The following is a 20704-nucleotide window of genomic DNA, read 5'->3' on the forward strand; positions in this document are numbered from 1 at the left end:
GTGTTGGTCAAATGCAGTAAAGGCCACACTGAAGTATTGACTCGTTACTTCAAAAGAAAGAAAAACATATTTTAGTTGACACAATGAATTTAAAATTTACATTAGCATTAATAGTTTTTGCTGTGGGAGATACCATGATTTTGGGCAAAAATTCACTAAATTTAAACTTTGAACAATGTGTTAATTCATTTCAAAATCACTAATTTAAAGAAATATTAACAGTAATTCTACTGAGACGGAAGGTTGAACCAAAATATAGTACTACCGATTTTTAGTACGTTACGACAGCGAAATTGAAAACGTCGGGCCTACGTTTTCAAATTTGAACCCATTTTTATTTTGGTCATTTGCCGGCGAAAATATCTGTGGATAGTTTCTTTGCATTCTGATAGTCTTTTAATGGAATTTTGGTCATTATATCTTGGCTGCTATCAATCGAATATTCAACGTGTTACAAAAAATAACGTGATAGTGTCCCTTTAATTAATGACGCGGAAATTGACGTTAACAAAAATTAACGCAAATTTTTAAAATTTGCGTTCATTTCATGAAGCGTTAATTTCCTATCATAAGGTAGTTGTAACTCGTCTGGCCCTAAAAAAACTAGCAGTTAGGGTAGTACCTCTGGCCCTAAAGAGGACCAGTTGTACTAGTTGAAATATCAACCCAAATAAATAAGCCCTTTGTTGTAGTGTCAGCCCTGCAATAAGTTTGCAGAGTTTGGTTTTTTTTTTACCCCCATAGGGGGTGGGGGGGGGGGGGTACTCCGGATTTCAAGTAAAGGGGATGATCGAAGGATTTTTTTGGGCTTGATTTTTTTGATTCGAGGGTTTTTGAGGATAGGAGTATTTTTGGGGTGGCTTGATTTAAGTAGGGATTTTTGGGGGGTATTCAAAACAATCTCCTTGCTTCGTGGTAGTGTTCGAGTATCCTGGCTGCGTAGTTCTGCGAATAAAGTACAACCAAACTTGTTTTGCGGCTGTTTTAATATTGGGTGACTTGGATGTCCCAAGTGTTACGTTGTTAGAATGACTACCAGATGCGGGAAGATAACTTCAGATGGTATGTATATGGTGAATAAACAAACGCAAACATTCAATTTCTAATGTTTTTATTTTTCGTGTTAAATCATTTAATGCTTTCTGGAAATTTTTAAGGCTCAGAAATTTGGCATGGGATTTTTTGGGGAATAATTTTTGGTCCAATGATTTTTTTGGGTTTTGATTTTTGTCCCCATTCGATCATCCCCGTCACTTGAAATCTGGAGTACCCCTTACCCGGGTATTTTACCGAAGTATCAGATCTCAACAAATCCAGAGCTTCGCGTGACGTGACAAACTTTGGTGAGAGGGACTGGGCCTGCGCATGCCCTAATGGCCTTATATGACATAACGAGACTTAAAGGTGCGCAATAATTGCGCTTTTATTTTAGAAAACACAGAAATTGCACGGAAAATTTAAAATGATACGAATAGGAACTCTTTCCAGAGCTTTAGGAAGACCTGTAAGTATAATTATATAGAGTATTAATGTTTTTTATCGCTTAGAAATGTGTTTTATTTCTGATGATAAGTTGTCTTAAAGCCACGTTTCGATTGTCCTATACTTTTCAAAACTTTAAAATTGTAGATTTAAAGCTAGAATTTGATTATTCAGACCTCATTTTTGAAGAACAGTACTAAAAAGTAAGTATAGATATCTTTTAACTGTAAATTTATTAATCTTAAATCAAAATGGCCGTCATTTTACGTGAATAATGGACGATAATATTAACTAAAGATTGTAGTTCAGTTGCAAAGCCAAATAGTTGTCCCGTCGGTTTGGCGGTTTGATTCCAGGATTTCCATGGTTGAATATAGGAATGTTGGGGGAAAACAGTTTGTTATTTAAAGTTCAGGGAAAAGTCGAGACCTTTATTTTTGGTCAGAGTTTGCAACCTTGTTGTCAAAAGCGGCCATTTATGGATTTCATGGCTTCATTGCTGACTGGGAAATTTTATTATACTTGCCTTGGTTGTTCAAAGAATGGATAACTCTATCCTGCAGTGGATAAATTGCTATCCAGAGGATAAAAATGGTACTCCAACCAATATACTTTACATGCTTGATAGTGACTTATCCGTTGGATAAATTTGTCTGCTCTTTGAACAATTGTGGCCTGATCAATAAGTTTTGACCTACAATGCAGATCAATAAGCACCAACCCTGATGGTGAATACTAGTGTAGAGCAGGAAGAAATTTAGTGATATTGCAAATATGTGGCAGGAAAGTACTGCGTGTACAATTGGTAATGTTAATTGATGTTACACGAATACTAAAATAATATTTGTCATCAATGCCTGAGATCCATACCGTGTATGATTGCAAATGATTACAGGTTCACAGTTTACTTACTTGATCACAAGTAATGTCAAACAGTTGTGATTCAGTCAAGTGCTTGGATATGATCACAACATATCACAAGCAATAATAATAATTTCAAGTGTAACAAAATCCTAAAGCCCTAAAAAAAATGAACAGAAACGCTCTAAAAATGTTAAACCTAGCATACACAATGTTGTTTAAAGTACAAGGACGAATTTCACAAATTTAAAACATGGTCGATTGAGATAGGTTTTATGAATCTGAGCTCAGCCTCTAAGCTTGCAAAGGCACAGGTTTAAGCATGTCTTGTTATCCACAGGGAAACTCATTGCGGCACTTGGTCTCAAGCAGAAACGCATCCAGTCTGGTAGTAGCTGAACATGATAATAATACTGTGGGTCCCATAACATTGAGTGCTATCACAGCTGCCCAGAAACTTGGTGGAGATGTATCAGCGTTAGTTGCTGGAACCAGCTGTGGAAAGGTCAGTGACTTTGCAGTGTTCTGTGAGTTACACCCTGTTAATATTGGCTTCTAAGCTTCAATGCTCGGCCAAATAGTCATATTTTTAGGCAATCTCTCAGCCTTGGACATTATCAGCTGACATACCAGCTGCCTGAAGGGTTTTATTTATGTAATTATTGAAGGGCTTGGTGGAAAACTATGCTAAGTGGAAAATTTGCCTGAAATTTTTTTTTCGTCCAAAGTGCGTGACTCGCATGTCTTACAATATTAATTTTTTGCTTAAAATCAAAAAAAATATTATAGGACATTTACATGTATATCCTAGGCAAACAACTTTCTGTTACAGACAGCAAGGAGGTTAAGATTGCTACATGTAATTATTGATATAATCAGAGTTTGCTGTAGTTATTTTTTCTTCAGTTTTTTTTTTTTTTTTTTTTTTCAGTTAAAATACATTCTAATCTAATTTACTTTCATGGAGCATGTACATTGTAAGTTGTTGCAAGCGCAAATGGAGGTTCGTCTACAGTCTGTTACTACATTGTAGTAGTTTTATATTGACTGATTGGTAGAAATAAAAAACTTTTGCATCATCAAATCATTGTCTGTGGTGTACATGCATCATTGTAATCATGTCAACTTGCAAGTGCTCTTGCACAAATGAAGAATTATATCCAAGTCTCTTAGGTGATGTATTACTTGTAAAGTGCAATTTAACAATTTCTTGCAATTGAGTGTACATGTTCATGTAACATATACTTCTATCAGGTTGTTGAAGAACTAAGCAAGGTCGAAGGACTCAGTAAGATTCTTGTGGCTGAGCATGAAGCTTACAAAGGTTTCTTACCAGGTAATTTTATTGCGCTGTCAAGTTTCTAAGCTTTGCACCACTGAATCCCATTTTCTTGCTAGAAAAATGTAATAATAAATAGATGGACAGTTCTCCAATGTAGCTTAAAGCTTTTTATCAAATTCACTATGAAGTTTTGAATAAAATTAACATCCCCCATATGCACTGTAAACAGCAACTCTTTGAAGGTACCGTAACAATCATTATTGGTAATACATGTATTTAATTGGCACAACCCCAAAAAGATTACAGCCCCCAACCAGACAGAAATGAAAATAACCTTACCAACCCCTCCCCCTTCCCCACCTGATCTCTTTCCTGGGAGGGGAGGGAATAAGTATGGATGTTGTCTGGACTACACAACCCAACTGACAGTTAATAAGTTCTACATGTACATGTAAGGCAAAACAGCAACTTAAGCAAAATTGAAAGCCCCTTTTAATGCTATGAAACTGTGACAGAAGCGGTCGTTTGACTGAAAAAAAGAGAACTGCCATGTTGATCACACATATGTATGCTCATACATGTAGACTCCATGTCCTATATATTTTGCCTTTGTACAGAGGCCATAGCTCCCTTGATTGTCGGAACCCAGAATCAATTCAACTTCACACACATAACTGCTGGATCCACGGCAATGGGAAAGGTAGTGGATATTTGTAATTTAGACCTTAATTTTATTTCATATTCATGACTCAAAGAAACTTCTGGAACTCATTGACAATCCATGAAGGAAAAACAAAGCAAATAGCTGCCATGAAGGAGCTTTGGTAATGTGATCTTAATTATCATTACAACATTTTGGTGAATTTTTGCCATGAATTTCTCCAAGAATTGTTGTTGATTTGAGAAGCTACATTGTACAGTTTCAAACGTTCAAAAGAGCATTCTATCAGATAAATTCCAAACCCCATCAAATTGGTTTAAAAAACTTGACTGCACCTCAATTTTTGAACTGGTTTAGACTTGGTGTTTGGAAATCAGATGAGTTCACTCTTCCTTGTGTTTGGTACATTACACAATGTATTTGAAATGTGCCCTAAAATAAGCCATGAGCCTTGGCTATACATTTTTGTTCCTGGTGCACAGAGTTTGTTGGTTTGTACATGTATAATAAGGATAAAATCTTAGAAATTGTTAACTACTGTAACACACGCACACACTGAATGAGCCAAATGGGAAAGTTGTAAATTATTGAGCAGAAAGGACATTGAAAATAATTATTAGTATGGTTCAGGAACGTCTAATATGAAAACAAGCTTCCATTAAGGTGCAAGCTACCTGATAACTTTATGGCCTTTTAAGCTGATACATGTATCATAACAATGACAGAGGTTCATGGATGTAACACCAAATTTCTCAAAACTACAATAACATCAAAAGCAATGTACAACACTGAGGGTCATTGATCAATTGATTAATACTAATTTTCAATATTAATATATTAATTTTCTTTTTCAGAATGTCCTTCCACGAGTGGCTGCATTGTTAGATGTTGCCCCGTTACAGGATGTGATAGAGATTAAATCTGACGACACATTTGTCAGAACAATTTATGCAGGTTACAATTGAAAATGAACTTTTTAAAATTCAGTTTTTACATGTCATGGAGTTTCAAACAAGTGTGACTGTTTGATTTGACTTCAAATCATACATACTTGAAATCACAGGTTAAGTCACTTATTCTATTTCAAATACATTATTACACATTCTACATATTCATAATTAAAATATAAGTGCAGATTCTCAGTAATCAGAATACAGGCACAGATTCTAGGGCACCCAGTGGTTCACTTTAGTGGATATCTGTTTGGTTTGCCTTGAATGATCACCTCAAAATTTGTTATTCAATTGTCATGAAATTCTTGAGTTTTCTTTGGTTAAGTGACATCTCAAAATTTTGTAGCACTAGAAATGTAATTTCTTTTGTTTTCAGGGGAGCAAATACTTGTACATGTACATGTTGTTAACAATGCAGAAAAAGGCCAGCAAGCATTTTTGTAAAGCCAGCAACAACTCATTTATGTGGGGAATAAGGTTCCTTTCCCTAAAACTTTCTGCAACTTAAATTTTCAGCTAAAGCATCTGAACAAATCAATGTGTATTACACTGTAGCTTACACAAATATGCATGTGAAAAGACCCAAAATTTTGGGAATACAGAAGACATTTTAAGTATTAATTCTTAAATGAACATACTTTTTGGGTGTCCCTGAGATTCCTTGTGCTTGGGAACTGTGATTTTCCAAAGGTCGATAATACGTATAAAAACTAAATTCAAAATTGTTACCTTTTTTCAGGTAATGCAGTCATTACATGCAAAAGTAATGATAAAGTCAAGATTTTCACTGTTCGAGGCACTGCTTTTGAGGCTGCAAAGACATCTGGCAGTGGAGTGGCTAGCGAAAACGGTATTTAAGACTTTTATCTTTACCTCTCAGAAATAGGCAATTTGATTTCAGAGGCAGCAGAGAAATGAACAGTAAAGTGCTTCAAAATTTACAGATAGATAGATAGCTTTATTAAAAAATCCATTGCATCCCAGAGGCTGGATTACGGACTGTACAATATATAATACTAAAATACGAGAAAGGATAAAAGAAACTATTATAAATAGATAAATAACAGTATAAGTAAAAACAAGAACAAAAAACAGCTGCAGATTTATGAGGTGATATATAAGGTGTCGACCAGAGACTCAAGGCCAGAAATTGCCACTTGACAGTATAGTATGTTACATGAAATGAGAAGTGCCTCTTGCTACAAACGTTTCCATAAGATAGAATGGTTTAATTTGTCCAAAGCTTACTACACTTAATTAATTTTGTATGAACTTTTTATTCATTGTAGAGCAAGATACATGTACCATAGTACAAGGGAGGTCAGATAAAGACTACACTGTATTTCATCACTTAAGTTTTTGCCATCCCTCAGGTCAATTCTATAAAAATAGTGCAGCACAATTTCACATCCCTCATTAACTTGATCGGATCCTGTTGTATTAGTTGTCAGATATCACTCCTTTAGTCCTTTTCTGCCAGTTCAGACCTGACCTGACCTTACCCTAGACCGTTGTTGCCTACTGTAAGTTCCCTATGTGGAGCAAAGTTTCTTGTCTGAGGAAAGAACTCAGCAATGCAGAGTCCAACCTACATTAAGCCTCATACTTAAAGCTGACGTGCCATCCAAGTGTTACATACACCACTGTCTCCATAACATTAAATGTAAACAGAGGTGAACACTTTTTTGCACTGTGTTGTATCATCATAGACATACACAACCTGGAGGTGTTGTGAGGATGTTGTTGTTGATGATGATGATGATGATAATGACAATGACGATGATGGTGTTGATGATGATGATGATGATGATGATGATGATGATGATGATGATGATGATGATGACAATGATGATAACGATGACAACAATGATGATGAGGATGATGATGACTTCTACATTTGAACAAACTTGCCTGTGTAATGTAAACTTAATTTTCCCATCCTGTTCCTCACAGCACCATCAGTTGATACCAATAATGATTTGTCAGCGTGGGTGGGTGAGGAGCTGAATGTCAGTGACAGGCCAGAATTAACAAGTGCCAAGGTGGTTGTGTCGGGAGGTAAATGGATAGTTTTCTTGTTTTATTTGCATACATGTAAGAAAGTGTGGCCTTATAACATGTGAAGGTTAATGCTGTATGTGAGAAGCAAATGGTTCAAGAGGAACAACTGTTTTTATACATGTAACCATCAATGACAATTTCCACTTTACAATGTAGCTTACATGTAGTACTTACTTAGACCTCCAATAACCCTGCTTGTTAAGGTGGTCATGTACATTGTGTAACCCAGGGCCCAATTGTTCAAAGCCCAATCAAGGAGTCTCATGAAAATGCCGGTTCATTTGTAATTGGGGATTAGCGTCAATCGGCTTTCGAACAACAGGGCCTAAGGTATTAATGCTCCGTTTCTGCATGTATCAAATGTAGTTATTTCACTAGTTATGTTCCAGGCTAAAAGGGAAATATCTGTATGATCTATCTCTAATAGTTTTTGATTCAGATTAAGAAAAAACCAAAGCTTTTGACAAATTTCATCAGTCCTTATTAAAGCTGAACAAGTTACTGTATTAATTTGATTAACCGCTCTGGGCACTCATTTCATTTTGGGCCTATGGGGGTGGGCGCTTATTATTTTCCCAACATTTTCAGCAAGCAAGGACATTGTTAAAGAATAGCAAAACAAAGGATAAGGAGTTTATTTCGTTTCAACAAGACAAAACAAAGTGCAAAAGTTAAGATGAACAAGCCATAAACAATATAAAAGTTCAGTGATTACCTATCTAAAACCAATTTTGGAACACAACTGACGCTCCTCTTACTTCATACTGGGCTAGTACAGAAAATGTTTTTTTTTTTGTTGTTGTTGGGATTGGGTGGGGTAGGGTGCTTATCAAGATTTTGGGCTTTCAGGGTGGGAGCTTATTCAAAGATGGGCAGTTAATACGGTATGTTGCATTTATCCAGAGAGAGAAACCTAGTAACATTATTATTGGTAATGGCCTTGGCTGACAATGCAGTGGTGGTACTACAGATTGGTTATCATCAATTTATTTGTCCTTTACTGTTGGCTTACTATCACTCGTCTGAGGTCTTCTGGATACATTTCGTTATTGTAAACCAGTACATTTTATTTATTTTCTGTACATGTAAGAATTTGAGTATGAAGGGCAAACTTAGACTGTTAAGTATTAGTTAATATTTTGATAGCATCTATGGACATACACGTGAAGTTTTTCTCACAACGTTTGTAGCATGACTTGTTGAAACACTGTTCATGTTGTATGTTTAATGCTCACTTCCAAAGATGGCATTTGGTTCGTAACCATTTTCATTATTTCCGTAGGAAGAGGGATGAAGAGTGGTGAAAATTTTGAATTGCTATATAATCTTGCTGAGAAGTTCAATGCAGCAGGTAAGATATAACAATAGATTTTGTGGGATTTACACTGTAACCCTTTGACATGGTTTTCTAGCAAAGTGCGCTGGACCTGTTCTTGGTCTGTCAACTCAGTGCTCAGCATACTGTAACTGATCATCTTCTAACCGAAGGTCTCTCCGTGAAGTATAGAGCTTTATCACGGTTATTACTTCAAATTTTTTATGTGGGCAGGTTATGAAACATCATTGACACTGCTGAAAAGACCAACTTAAAATTCATAAAAAGGCCAAATTTGAGTCCTGTCTTTTTAAACAGGGAAGATATACAGTACCGCCTGAAACTATTGGACCATTTGCCGCGATTTTGCCTCGGTCGAATCACGGTTTTGATCTGCTGTTTCTCTTCAGCAAAACCCCGTCTAACCGCAACGAAAACCCCAGTTTAGCCTAGGTTTTTTTCCAGTTGACTTAAGCCGGGGTGAAGGGCAGGACACGGTTGGATTTGAATAGGCTATTGTTCGCTTTGTTTTCATGTTCTTCAAGGACAATAAGCAAACGGGTTTAGGTGTGATAAATTTCACGGAAGCTCTCCCGTAAATTCGCGATTTTTTACAGGCGTTTGTATGAAAACGTCTATTAAATTTTCAGAGTGAACGAAACTGTATCCTCCCCATTTTAAAATCCAAGCGTCTCAAACTTGGCCTATTTTTGAGATGCTCTTTCCAGCGTTGTGAATGATTTTGCCTTAACGGGCAGGCCTACCTTAAAATTGTTGAATTACTGTGATAAGGAGTCGTTTTTGTATATATTTTTTTTGCAGTGGGTGCGTCAAGAGCAGCAGTTGATGCAGGATTTGTGCCTAACGACATGCAAGTTGGACAGACAGGAAAAATGGTGGCACCGGTAAGTCAATACCTTGTGTTACTGACTACTTACACCTAACAGCGATTGGCTACTAAAGGCACATGCATGCATTTTATGTCAACGTTTAAGTTTGACGATCTTTTTCAGCCGACGCCATTTCGGTACTTCGCTCAGTACACAAGGTTTGCTCCGTTGTTAGTAAATGACACGCATTTGATACACGTTTCAATGTCAAACATAAGTTGCCGATACAAGAAAGTTTTTGCAAAACAAAAAAGAAAGAAAATGATAATTACAGCAGACTAATTGTATTTATTGCCAACATTTCACCAGAAATTTGACAGCTTGTTAACGCAAGTTGCAGATACAAGGAAGTTTTTGCAAAAAAAATTATAATTACAGTAAAGACTAGTGGTATTTATTGCCAACATTTCGCCAGAAATTTGACAGCTTGTTATCACAAGTTGCAGATACAAGGAAGTTTTTGCAAAAAAAGTAATAATTACAGTAAAGACTAGTGGTATTTATTGCCAACATTTCGCCAGAAATTTGACAGCTTGTTATCACAAGTTGCAGATACAAGAAAGTTTTTGCAAAAAAAGTAATAATTACAGTAAAGACTAGTGGTATTTATTGCCAACATTTCGCCAACAACTTTCAACATGGTGAACGGTATTTTCAGCGTTCAACGTCACATGATAGTTGAACAGCAGCTGCAACATTTGTTGCTCAACAAATGTTGAACCGTGTATCATTGGCTTAAGAGTGGGCCGATACCAGTTTTTACTAATCGATCCAATAAGAGTACTATATCTGGTATCCAATATCGATACTAATACCGATATTGTGACGTTGTCATCCATTACTTTTTTGGGATGTTGTCACTAACACTCCAAAGACACTCCTGTTCTAAAGAAGTTAAATTGGCTCCCAGTAAGACTTATGCTAAAATATTTGGCCGTATTTTGGCCTTGAAGTGTGAAAAGAGACAAGGCCCAGGCTATCTCTTCGATAGTCTGCCCACGTGCTCGACAGTTCACACCAGAAACGCAAGAGACAAAGATACGGTTATTATATACCAGGTCTAGAAATAATATCCGCAAATCCACTGCCAATAGAAAATGGGGTCACTGGTCGTCAATTAATTTTAGTTCAGAAATCTGGAACAGATTAGATCCTGCGATAAGGGAAGCAAAGTCACTGACTACTTTTAAACGAGGACTGTCAAAAGCCATTTTATGATCGTTTTAGTCCTACTTTTAACTTTTGTGTATCTTTAATGGCAAAGTACCATTGTTTCCTCAGGAACTGTACATAGCAGTGGGTATTTCAGGAGCCATCCAGCATCTGGCTGGAATGAAAGACAGCAAGGTGAGTCCAATGTTGTTCAGGGCTTATCTATTACTGGTCTTAACTCTGTTAGTCGTTAGAGTCCTGAATAAACAATATTCGTATTCTCGCCATTGGACGGAACTAGCGTGCACAGGGAACGTTTTAACATGGAAATAATTTTTAATACATTCCCTTGCCAGAGCTTCCATTGCAAGCTAGGTGTAGTTCAATACGAGTTCAATACCGAGACTACAAATATGGTCTACTTAATGAATGCGTTCTTTTGCAGACTATCGTTGCCATCAATAAAGACCCTGAGGCGCCAATTTTCCAAGGTCAGTTTTGGTGAATGGGTCGTTAGTTCATTCATTCATTCATCCATCCATCCATCCATCCATCCATCCATCCATCCATCCATCCATCCATCCATCCATCCATCCATCCATCCTTAGATTCTTCGTGGTTACTTTTCGTAACCTATTTTCAAAGTTAGCCATATTTATTTTGCGATAAGTTTTTAAAACCAAAGTTAAAGGAATGGGTCCATATTAATGAGTTTTTTCGGCTGTAAAGAAAGCTTTAAATGACATCATAATCGAGCGATGTAATATTTTGGCAAAGTCCAAAATGTTACGAAAAGGAACACTCTTCAGGTTTCTAAAGGAGAAAATGGTATAAATCCGAAAATAACGCGAAACACGCGGATATATTGCCTTAACTAAGGTGCACATTGGCCAGAGAACTTCCTGAAACGTTTTAATTTGTGTTAAAACCTCAAAGCTTTAAAATGGAGTGTAAGTATATGCTTTTCATCGTCGACTGAAGCTTGATCGAGTTTTCAAAAGTCCGTGTGTTTTGGTTTCAATTGGAAAAAGTGAATTATTTATTGAAATACGCAATGGAAGGCACTCTAAGTTATAGGACATGGAGATTAATAGCTTACAACATTGTATAAGGTGTTTGGAAATATGTTACCTTTTTAAAAAGAAATTACACGTCTTTTTCGCTGGAAATTGATGTTCTCTGAAAACTCAATAGCCGCTAAAATTTTGCTTAATCTATTCCATCCATGGGAAGTGATTTTTTAGCCTCTTAAAACCATGGCTATCACAAATTTTTAATGATTCATATAGCCTGTCTTTCGGAGGTTGTGGTGTAAAAGTACTGACGCGATAATGCCATTTAAAGCGGAGTTTTCAACTTTTTCCCGTGTGTACTCGAAATGCGCTAATGTTACGAAAAGGAACATTTGGAGGGTGTGTGATAGGGTACAACAAAAAAATGTATAAGGTAGTTTGCAGATTACAATTTTCTTTTCTTTTCTGCTTGGATAATGTTTAGTTAGTATGGGGAACATAAGCATTTTCACCACAACTTCGTATCTTTTTTTTAATTTGTGAAAACTGCAAGTTACAAAAAGGAACGTGCCGTAAGTTGGGTCTTCTACAGGGTAAGGGCTTCTAATACTAATCTTCATGTTGTCAAACAAAATATTACAAGCGCTGTACAAAAAACGTTAATTGCCCCTCAGCCTACATACCTCAGTCAACATATACCATTTTTACAACAAATAATCTTTATTAGAAGCAATTTTTAATGAAATAACAGAAAGGGAAAGCTTAAAATGTTTCTTTACGGGGTAAGACCATCTCAAAATTATCTTCATGTTGTTGATGATGATATTGCAAGCGCTGGTAAATAAAGTTGATAGCGACTGAGAGAATAAAACATATACCCTTTTAACAACAAATGCTCTATACTAAAAGCAATTTTAACTAAATAACAGTAGACGTTCTTAACCTGAAAATGGCTTTTCTTAATTTTATTAACAGTAACAATAATTAGGCAACAAAATGTTTTTTCCCCTTAACAGTTGTAAATGCTCGTTCTAACTACAGTGGCTCAGTGTCTTTTTGAGTCCTTCAATGTTCAAATCTAAATGCACAGAACTACTCTGACGAATAATACGGCTGTGTTTAACTCATAACATGGTAGGTTTTTAGCTTTGCATACTGGTCTAGTGTGCTTATCGGTAATGACCCACTTTTATCTTATCTTGAGCACGCGCAATCTTCCTGCGCTCTATCCGAATCTTATCCAATTAACAGTAACAATAATTAGGCAACAAAATGTTTTTTCCCCTTAACAGTTGTAAATGCTCGTTCTACCTACAGTGGCTCAGTGTCTTTTTGAGTCCTTCAATGTTCAAATCTAAATGCACAGACCTATTCTGAGGAAAAATACGGATATGTTCAACTCATAACACGGTAGGTTTTTAGCTTTGGATACTGGTCTAGTGTGCTTATCGGTAACGACCTACTTTTTTCTTAGCTTGAACACATGCAATCTTCCTGCGCTCCGCTGTCCGAATCTTATCCAATTAACAGTAACAATAATTAGGCAGCAAAATGTTTTTTCCCCTTAACAGTTGTAAATGCTCGTTCTACCTACAGTGGCTCAGTGTCTTTTTGAGTCCTTCAATGTTCAAATCTAAATGCACAGACCTATTCTGAGGAAAAAATACGGATGTGTTCAACTCATAACACGGTAGGTTTTTAGCTTTGAATACTGGTCTAGTGTGCTTATCGGTAACGACCTACTTTTATCTTATCTTGAGCACGCGCAATCTTCCTGCGCTCTGTCCGAATCTTATCCAATTAAGGTTACCCGGGACCTTCAGAGGTGTCTCGGGTCCAAGCAGTGTAGCGCGTCCGGTTTAAACTGTAGATACCCAAACCCCTATATCAAATTAAAGCTTATAGAGCTGGCTATCAAACTATACCAAAAATTTTGAAATAAAATGAATCGTCAAATTTTTCACGACCTCTAAATGCGAGCGTCCGAATCACCTTTCAAAAGTTACAAGTCAAAGCGAATTTTGTTTTTCGCTAATTTAATTTGCTCCTCAGTTTCCGGACCAAAAGCGCTAAAAAAATGTGTCTGCGTTTTGGCATATTCAATTCCAGTGAAAAGTTACAGAACATTTTCGAAATAGGTTTTAAAAAATGTGGAGTTATCACACAAAAATCGCTCTTGGAGAAAAAATATTTCGAAATAAAAAATTCGCAGACATGTTTTTGTTGTTCATATGTTAAACTAGCTGCTGTCCAAATTTGAAGGCAAAAGAATAAATTCCCTTTGGGTTTTAGCGCTTTGAAGTGGCTCCTCCAAGTGAAAAAAATTTATTCGAGAAATCAGCGCTAAAAATTCGGCAATTCATTTTATTTCAAAAGTCTTGGTTTAGTTGGATAGCCAGTTCTATAAGCTTTAATTTGATATAAGGGTTCAGGTATCTACAGTTTAAACCGGACACGCTACATCGCTTGGACGCGAGACACCTCTGAAGACACCTCTGAAGGTACCGGGTAACCTTAACAGTAACAATAATTAGGCAACAAAATGTTTTTTCCCCTTAACAGTTGTAAACGCTCGTTCTAACTACAGTGGCTCAGTGTCTTTTTGAGTCCTTCAATGTTCAAATCTAAATGCACAGAACTACTCTGACGAATAATACGGCTGTGTTTAACTCATAACATGGTAGGTTTTTAGCTTTGCATACTGGTCTAGTGTGCTTATAGGTAACGACCTACTTTTTTCTTATCTTGAGCACGCGCAATCTTCCTGCGCTCTGTCCGAATCTTATCCACAAGCTACTGAGGCGTAAAACCAACAATCGCCTTTCTTGCTTCCTCATCCTCTTCTATCTTGGTCTTTACATACTGCTGAGTAATTCTCTCATTGCTCACTATGAGATCCCTGAACAACCTCCAGTAAATCTCTGTCTGATCATCTGAGAACGTCATTCCTCCTTTACGGCTGACTACTGAAGACAACTCTGCAGATTTCTCATCTGGGAAAAAGCGAAGAAGTTTTTCCTGCTGTGTCTCGGTTTCAGTCGGAAGAACTTGCTCACTTTCCTGTGACTCTGCTTCTTTTATGAAAGATCTCACTTTGTCAAATACTTTGCTCGCGTCGATTTTACTGAGGATTTTGTGCCCTTGAATAATGTCTTTCACCGTTTGTATATTAATGGATTTCTCCTTGATGGCCGTCTCAAATGCTGATTTTACGGATTCATTCTCCTCATCTGTCCAGCGATGCCGACCACTTTCCAACTTCCCATCACTTTGATCTTCTCGGCCACTCATCTGTTGGGACACCACCTCATCTGGCAATTGTTCTTCTTCTTTATCAGCGTCTTTCTGGTCGGTTCTATACATGATGTTGCGCAATGCTTCAGATGTTTTGGCGGCAGTTTTCTCTTTTTGGCGGATAAGATAGAACTTTTCTGCGGTCTTCTGATTGTTTCCCATCAGGTCTGCTAGATCCTTCTTCAGGTGTCCATATTCTTCATGAATAGCGGAGACTGCTGCCTTTCTAAACGACGCTGCATTCACCCTGACCAGCACCTTGCCTGTGGCTTTCTGCCAAAACGAGTTCAGCTGCGCCGAAACCTCGTTCTTGCACCAAAATAAAGCTATTGAAATGTGCTATGAGATGCAATGAGATATTATTATGCGCGTTTGCCTTTTATTGAAAAATATTCGCATAAACTTTCGTTTCCGGTTTTCTTTACAAGTATACGATTCACGCTGCGCACTTGTACTTTTTACTGATTTCACCTTGAAACTGTGCAACTCTTATGTTGTTATTGCTGTAAATGTACTTTCACTAAATTTAAAAACCTTATATATTGTAGTTTCAATATTCTATAAAAGACTGTTCATAAGAACTTCATTTTCAATTGAAAAATGGAAGCGAGTTTTTATCATGTGGAACGCGTATGAAACTATGTGTCACTCATTAACGTGTAACCCGGCAAAACGGTTTGAAAAGTCGTATCTCTCGACATATTCAACAAATAAAAAAATAAAACCATGCTTTTAAACCTCATTTATTACATCGTCGAGCTTGGTTAAGTGTAGGAGATTGCCTTTGGGGGTTCTAGTATTCTTGCACATCTTGGTTTATAAACCAAAATACGCTCATCAATTCGAAGACTTGCAATGTTACTGAACACAAACAAAACTTACCCGATAGCTTTCATGTCGGCCACAAGTGCCTCCCTATGATGCTGCATTGGCGCTTGCGTGTCGGTTTATCTTCTTTTCTTTTCGTTTCTTTTTTGTTAAACGTTTTTTCCCCTAGGTAATACCGAAAATGTGCTCGCAGAAGCTAACTGGGAAAAACATGACTGAAAAACTATAACTTTCCCGCGAAGAACCATTTTGCTTCCTGTGAACGTCAGGGGTTCTACTATGTTATTGGCTGGCGGCTCACAGTGTGAGCCCGGTGTTGACATAATTCTCCGAGAAGGCGTGACATACTTCTAAATCTTTAGAAGGCGAAAACTCGCAATACGATTTCTGCAAGATGCCTCCTCTTCAAATGAATTAATAGGGTATGTAGAATTGACGGAATCTCGTGAAATTTGGCCCGAAAGTTAACTGAACAACGAGGAACAAAAGGGTGTCGGCATTTTTTTTTTTAAATCAAATACTTCCCTCCTGGCGGCCTCGGAACGCAACACGTTTGCAAATTCTTTTTTACTGGAACTTGACAGATATATTAAAAGAAAAACAAATAGGAATACGGGGAAATGCTCACACCCTTTGAGAGATTGATGATTTGTGATTAACACTGTGCAGCTACATTTCGTCAGAGCCCACGTTTGATACCCGATTAATTCGACGGAATGGCGCTCTGTCATTTTACTGTTTACCGGCTTCCTTCACCTTAGCAGAGGAATAACCAAAATAGCTTATAATTTTATCGAATTCTGCATTAATTAAGCTTTTCATCGATATATAGATTGTGGTGGTTTCCTAAAAAATAATGCGCGTACGACTTTTTTTCGGGAAGGCACCCGCGAAGGTTTGGAGTAACCTTAAACAGTCTTATCTTTAGTCTACAACACTTGTTCCTTTTTGTTACCTACCAAAGTTACCAAAAGGAACACTTGTCCCTTTTCGTAACTTAATGAGGTTACAAAAAGGAACAAGTGTTCCTTTTGGTAACTTTGGTGGGTTACAAAAAGGAACACTTGTTCTTTTTTGTAACCTTAGGTTACCAAAAGGAACATCTGTTCCTTTTCGTAACCAAACACAAGTTACGAAAAGGAACACAAGTTACAAAAAGGAACAAAACACGTTACAAAAAGGAACATGAATCTACCCATCCATCCATCCATCCATCCATCCATCCATCCATCCATCCATCCATCCAAATAATAACACAGTAATAGAAGTTAAATAACCATGTACATGGGATGATTTACAGATGCTCAAGACAGTAAATTATTTAAGATTAATTAAAATAATGATCAATAGCAACGAAGCTAAGTATATACGGAAAGAAAGATAAACACAAAAATATTCCCAAGTTTAACAGGTAGCTTGCACAAAAATATTCAAAAAGGTTTTAACTAAATGAGGGAAGGGAAATGGCATTTCTAACGACCAAGTCTTTTATACAAGACTGTAGTATTGTTTCTCGTCTACTCTCTTCTAAATCTCACAACGGAGGCTCGAAGCATTAAAAGTAGTGTTTAGTACTCGGGTACAAGCATCACAAGTCCTCAAAAGCACTGCTTATACACTGGCTTATTTCCTGAACCTTGCTTTGTTTCAGTTGCTGATTATGGCTTAGTTGCTGATTTATTCAAGGTAAGACACACCTTCTCTACTTAAAAAAAACCCTTCATTTTTAACTCGTGAACACGCACATGCGCAATGAACTAGTCATAATATGGGAAAATGTCATTTGGTAGATTTGTCGTAAACTTTCACGCATGCGCAATGAACGAGTTATCGTGATGCGGGGGAAATGTCACTCGGCGGCTGGTCGTGAACTTTCAAATGTTTAGTTCGAAATTAAAAGAAATAGGCTAACGAACACTCGACCGATGTATGTAGTCTTCGTACGTTTTTATTTTGGTTTATTAGTTAATTCTTCAAGATTTCGTACGTTTTGTGGATTGTCTTAGCTAGGCGTGCATAAGCACTAAGAGCAGGAAGGCAAAGAGGAATTTTAGTTGTCGTTCTTCCTTAGAATTCATATCTTTACCCTGTGGTCTCGTTTTGTATACAAAAGACGTAACCATCCTTTTTCATTTTGCCCAAGAGGGGTTCAATTCAAAGCTTACCTACATGTATACATTTGTGAAGTCATGAAATTGTCTTTTAACAAGTGACTTTTTTTTTTTTTCACAGGCTGTACCCGAGATGACGGAAAAGATTGGATAGAAACCATAATTTGGTGTAGAGAACAATTACTGTATAGATCGCGCACGATTTTCCTCCAAGGGTTTCCTGTTTGACTTTCATGGTTTCTGGTTTTCGAAATAAATTATGGATTTTGGTTGTGTCATTTGTCGTTCTGTTTTTGGAAGACCTAAGAAACCTTAATGTAGTCGACGTAAAGTTCAAGCAAAAGACAGTTTAAGAGGTCTAACAACTCTAAGTCTGCGGAAGAATCAATGGCGTGTACGCATTTTTGATCGTACATAGAATATCAACACGAAAAATTCCACATGGCTAATTTTCATATGGATTCTACTTCATAAACTGTTCTGCTGCTATTTAGTTCGCAAAAACAGAATACAGTTTATGAAGTAGAATCCATATGAAAATTAGCCATGTGGAATTTTTCGTGTTGAGCCAATGACGTCGCTTCCTGTAATTTGAGCCTTAACCTCCGGAACAAGGCCAAGTAATGGCGGCCGTGAAATCTCGAATAAAAAGCTAAAAAAAAAAAATACTTCCAATCGTCGTAAAGGATTGAAATTTGGTAGCGTGAGTAAGAAGGTCATATTCTACACGAAAATGCAAAAAGATGGAAAATGAAATTTTCGTCACAGGGGCACTTTAAAGGTTTACCTTTAGAGACCCACCCTCACCCTTCCATGGTGTGAGCATGGATAATTTCTGGAACTACACAATACAGATTTGAGTGAAATATCAGGGGGGATAGCAAACTTCAAATCTGAAAGGTTAATCAACCCCCCCCCCCCCCCCCGCACCCCTCCAAAAAAAAAAATGACAACAACAGACCTGCAGACAACTAATAACAAAAATGTATCGCCAGGATTTTGTTATCATTATACACACACTAAGAAAAGCTTACCTTTGGCAATTAGAAAAGTTCTTTCCCTTGAAGTTTTGTTAAGTCTTCAATCCATTACATTCGTAGTGTCCGTCCTTAAAATCGAAGGTATTTTTTATTAGTTAAATCATTTCTAGATTTTGTTACCAAGCTGAGTGGTTCTCAATGCAGCAATAAAATCTAGCTCAGCACAAACGTCTTCTTTGACAAAGACTTGAACAGCACTAACTGCAGCAGCAGCAGCAGCAAACTTTAACAGTTTTGTTGCGTAATATGGTTCTAACCGTTTAAACTCTCATCATCATCATCATCATCAATCTTTATTTACCCTCGGATTGTAGAGTAGCTTAATGCAGCTAATATCTCCGAGCATTTTCCAACCCAACCATGATAATATACGCTCAAAGACCAGACCACAACACCGGGAACTACGTCCCGTACTCTTTGCGAACAGTGAGTGGGTTCTTAAACGTCCCACAGAGTTATGCATTGCATACATTGCTTCATTGCTTCAAATATGACCATTCTTGTGGTATTATTTTAATATGCAACAAATGTGGTTTCCTCGCAGTTTTTAATAATACTTTTAATATTACTTTCATTCATTTTGCTGATGAGCAAATAAGCAAACTTTCACTAGTTGCGAGCTCTGGATGCAGCCTAAGGCTCTTAATTGTCGCAACTAAATCTGGTAGAACATCAACTTGCATCACGAATTTTGTAAAGTTATAAGTACATAGAATAACGAAAATTACCTTGAGTGGATAAATTTTCCGCTCTTTGAACGGTTTATTTTCCAGTGTGAACGTACCAAAGTCGTATCTTCCACTTGTTGATACTGATGATCAAATGTTGGCAATCTGTTGCTAGGTCGACGCCCATAAACACCAACTTTGCTAATTTCATGTTTTAGTTTTTTGTCTAACATCATCTTTACACGGGTAATGCGGACTTCTTCAAGCGTAAAATTGTCCAAGCCTGAATTTTTCAGACCATTTTTATTTGCATCCTTTTAAGGAGCGTACGTAAATATTTCATCCGCAGTTCAACTACGAAGTATTTTACTTAAAAATAGCTTTTGCTGACTGTGTACTATTAAGTTGAGGTTTCGTTCTTGAAAAAAAAAATACTTGCTCTGACAACAAATAACCAATGACGCGAAATGTAGAAACACACAGAGATTGAATACCGACTGAAGTTGTAACATCGCACGCATCATGGCGTGCATACACCTTCTAAGTTCATCTTGTGTCGACGCTGCCGTTTTGCAAAAATTGGAGCACAACGATTCGTCTGAAATAAAATGATGGAGTAGTATCAAAAATTGACTGTTGGTGTCCCTAATGGCGGCAGAAAACACTGAGAAAAGTTCGGAAGAACAAAATCTTCGAGGTGCGTCGACGAAACTCAAGAAATCTCAGCACGTGCGTGGTGGCCGTGTCTTAGCCGGTGAAGAAGAGTCGTTAATTTAAATTGAACCTCCAAAGCAACCTCGTGGTACTAGATAAGTTGCTATACGGCAAATTAAAATATGCAAGAATTTCCCTTTAGCCCTATAATTTGTGTATAAAGTAGAAGCGTATGTCTGATTTAAGTATACATGGGATTGTGTGGAAAACTTACCAAAAGCATTGGTTAGAGTACATTTGCACCGCTGGAGAGTGGCTTATCCAGTGGATAAAGTTATCCGCTCTTTGAACAACTGGGGCCTGGTAGTTAAGAAGACCAGTTTTGCAAGTTTAAGCTTGGAGTGTGAAACCTAAGTTTTTTTTTCGGCACAAACGATTT

The 20704-nt window shown here is 37.2% G+C and overlaps 1 protein-coding gene across 1 annotated transcript; it reads left to right on the forward strand.

Annotated features, from left to right (window-relative positions):
* The first annotated feature begins 1352 nt into the window (after positions 1-1352).
* Positions 1353-18181, forward strand: LOC146488216 (electron transfer flavoprotein subunit alpha, mitochondrial-like). The gene is made up of 13 exons (XM_085121791.1): positions 1353-1504; positions 2684-2848; positions 3598-3679; positions 4243-4325; positions 5141-5240; positions 5979-6089; positions 7193-7297; positions 8583-8651; positions 9438-9520; positions 10787-10852; positions 11103-11148; positions 17444-17478; positions 18025-18181. Exons 1-13 carry the CDS (start codon positions 1463-1465, stop codon positions 18055-18057), a joined length of 1020 nt encoding a protein of 339 aa, XP_084977917.1. The 5' UTR covers positions 1353-1462; the 3' UTR covers positions 18058-18181.
* The last annotated feature ends 2523 nt before the right edge of the window (positions 18182-20704 follow it).

The sequence above is a fragment of the Pavona decussata genome, unplaced genomic scaffold, assembly GCF_977016875.1.
Source record: "Pavona decussata unplaced genomic scaffold, jaPavDecu1.1 SCAFFOLD_11, whole genome shotgun sequence".
Classification (NCBI taxonomy): Eukaryota; Metazoa; Cnidaria; class Anthozoa; order Scleractinia; family Agariciidae; genus Pavona; species Pavona decussata.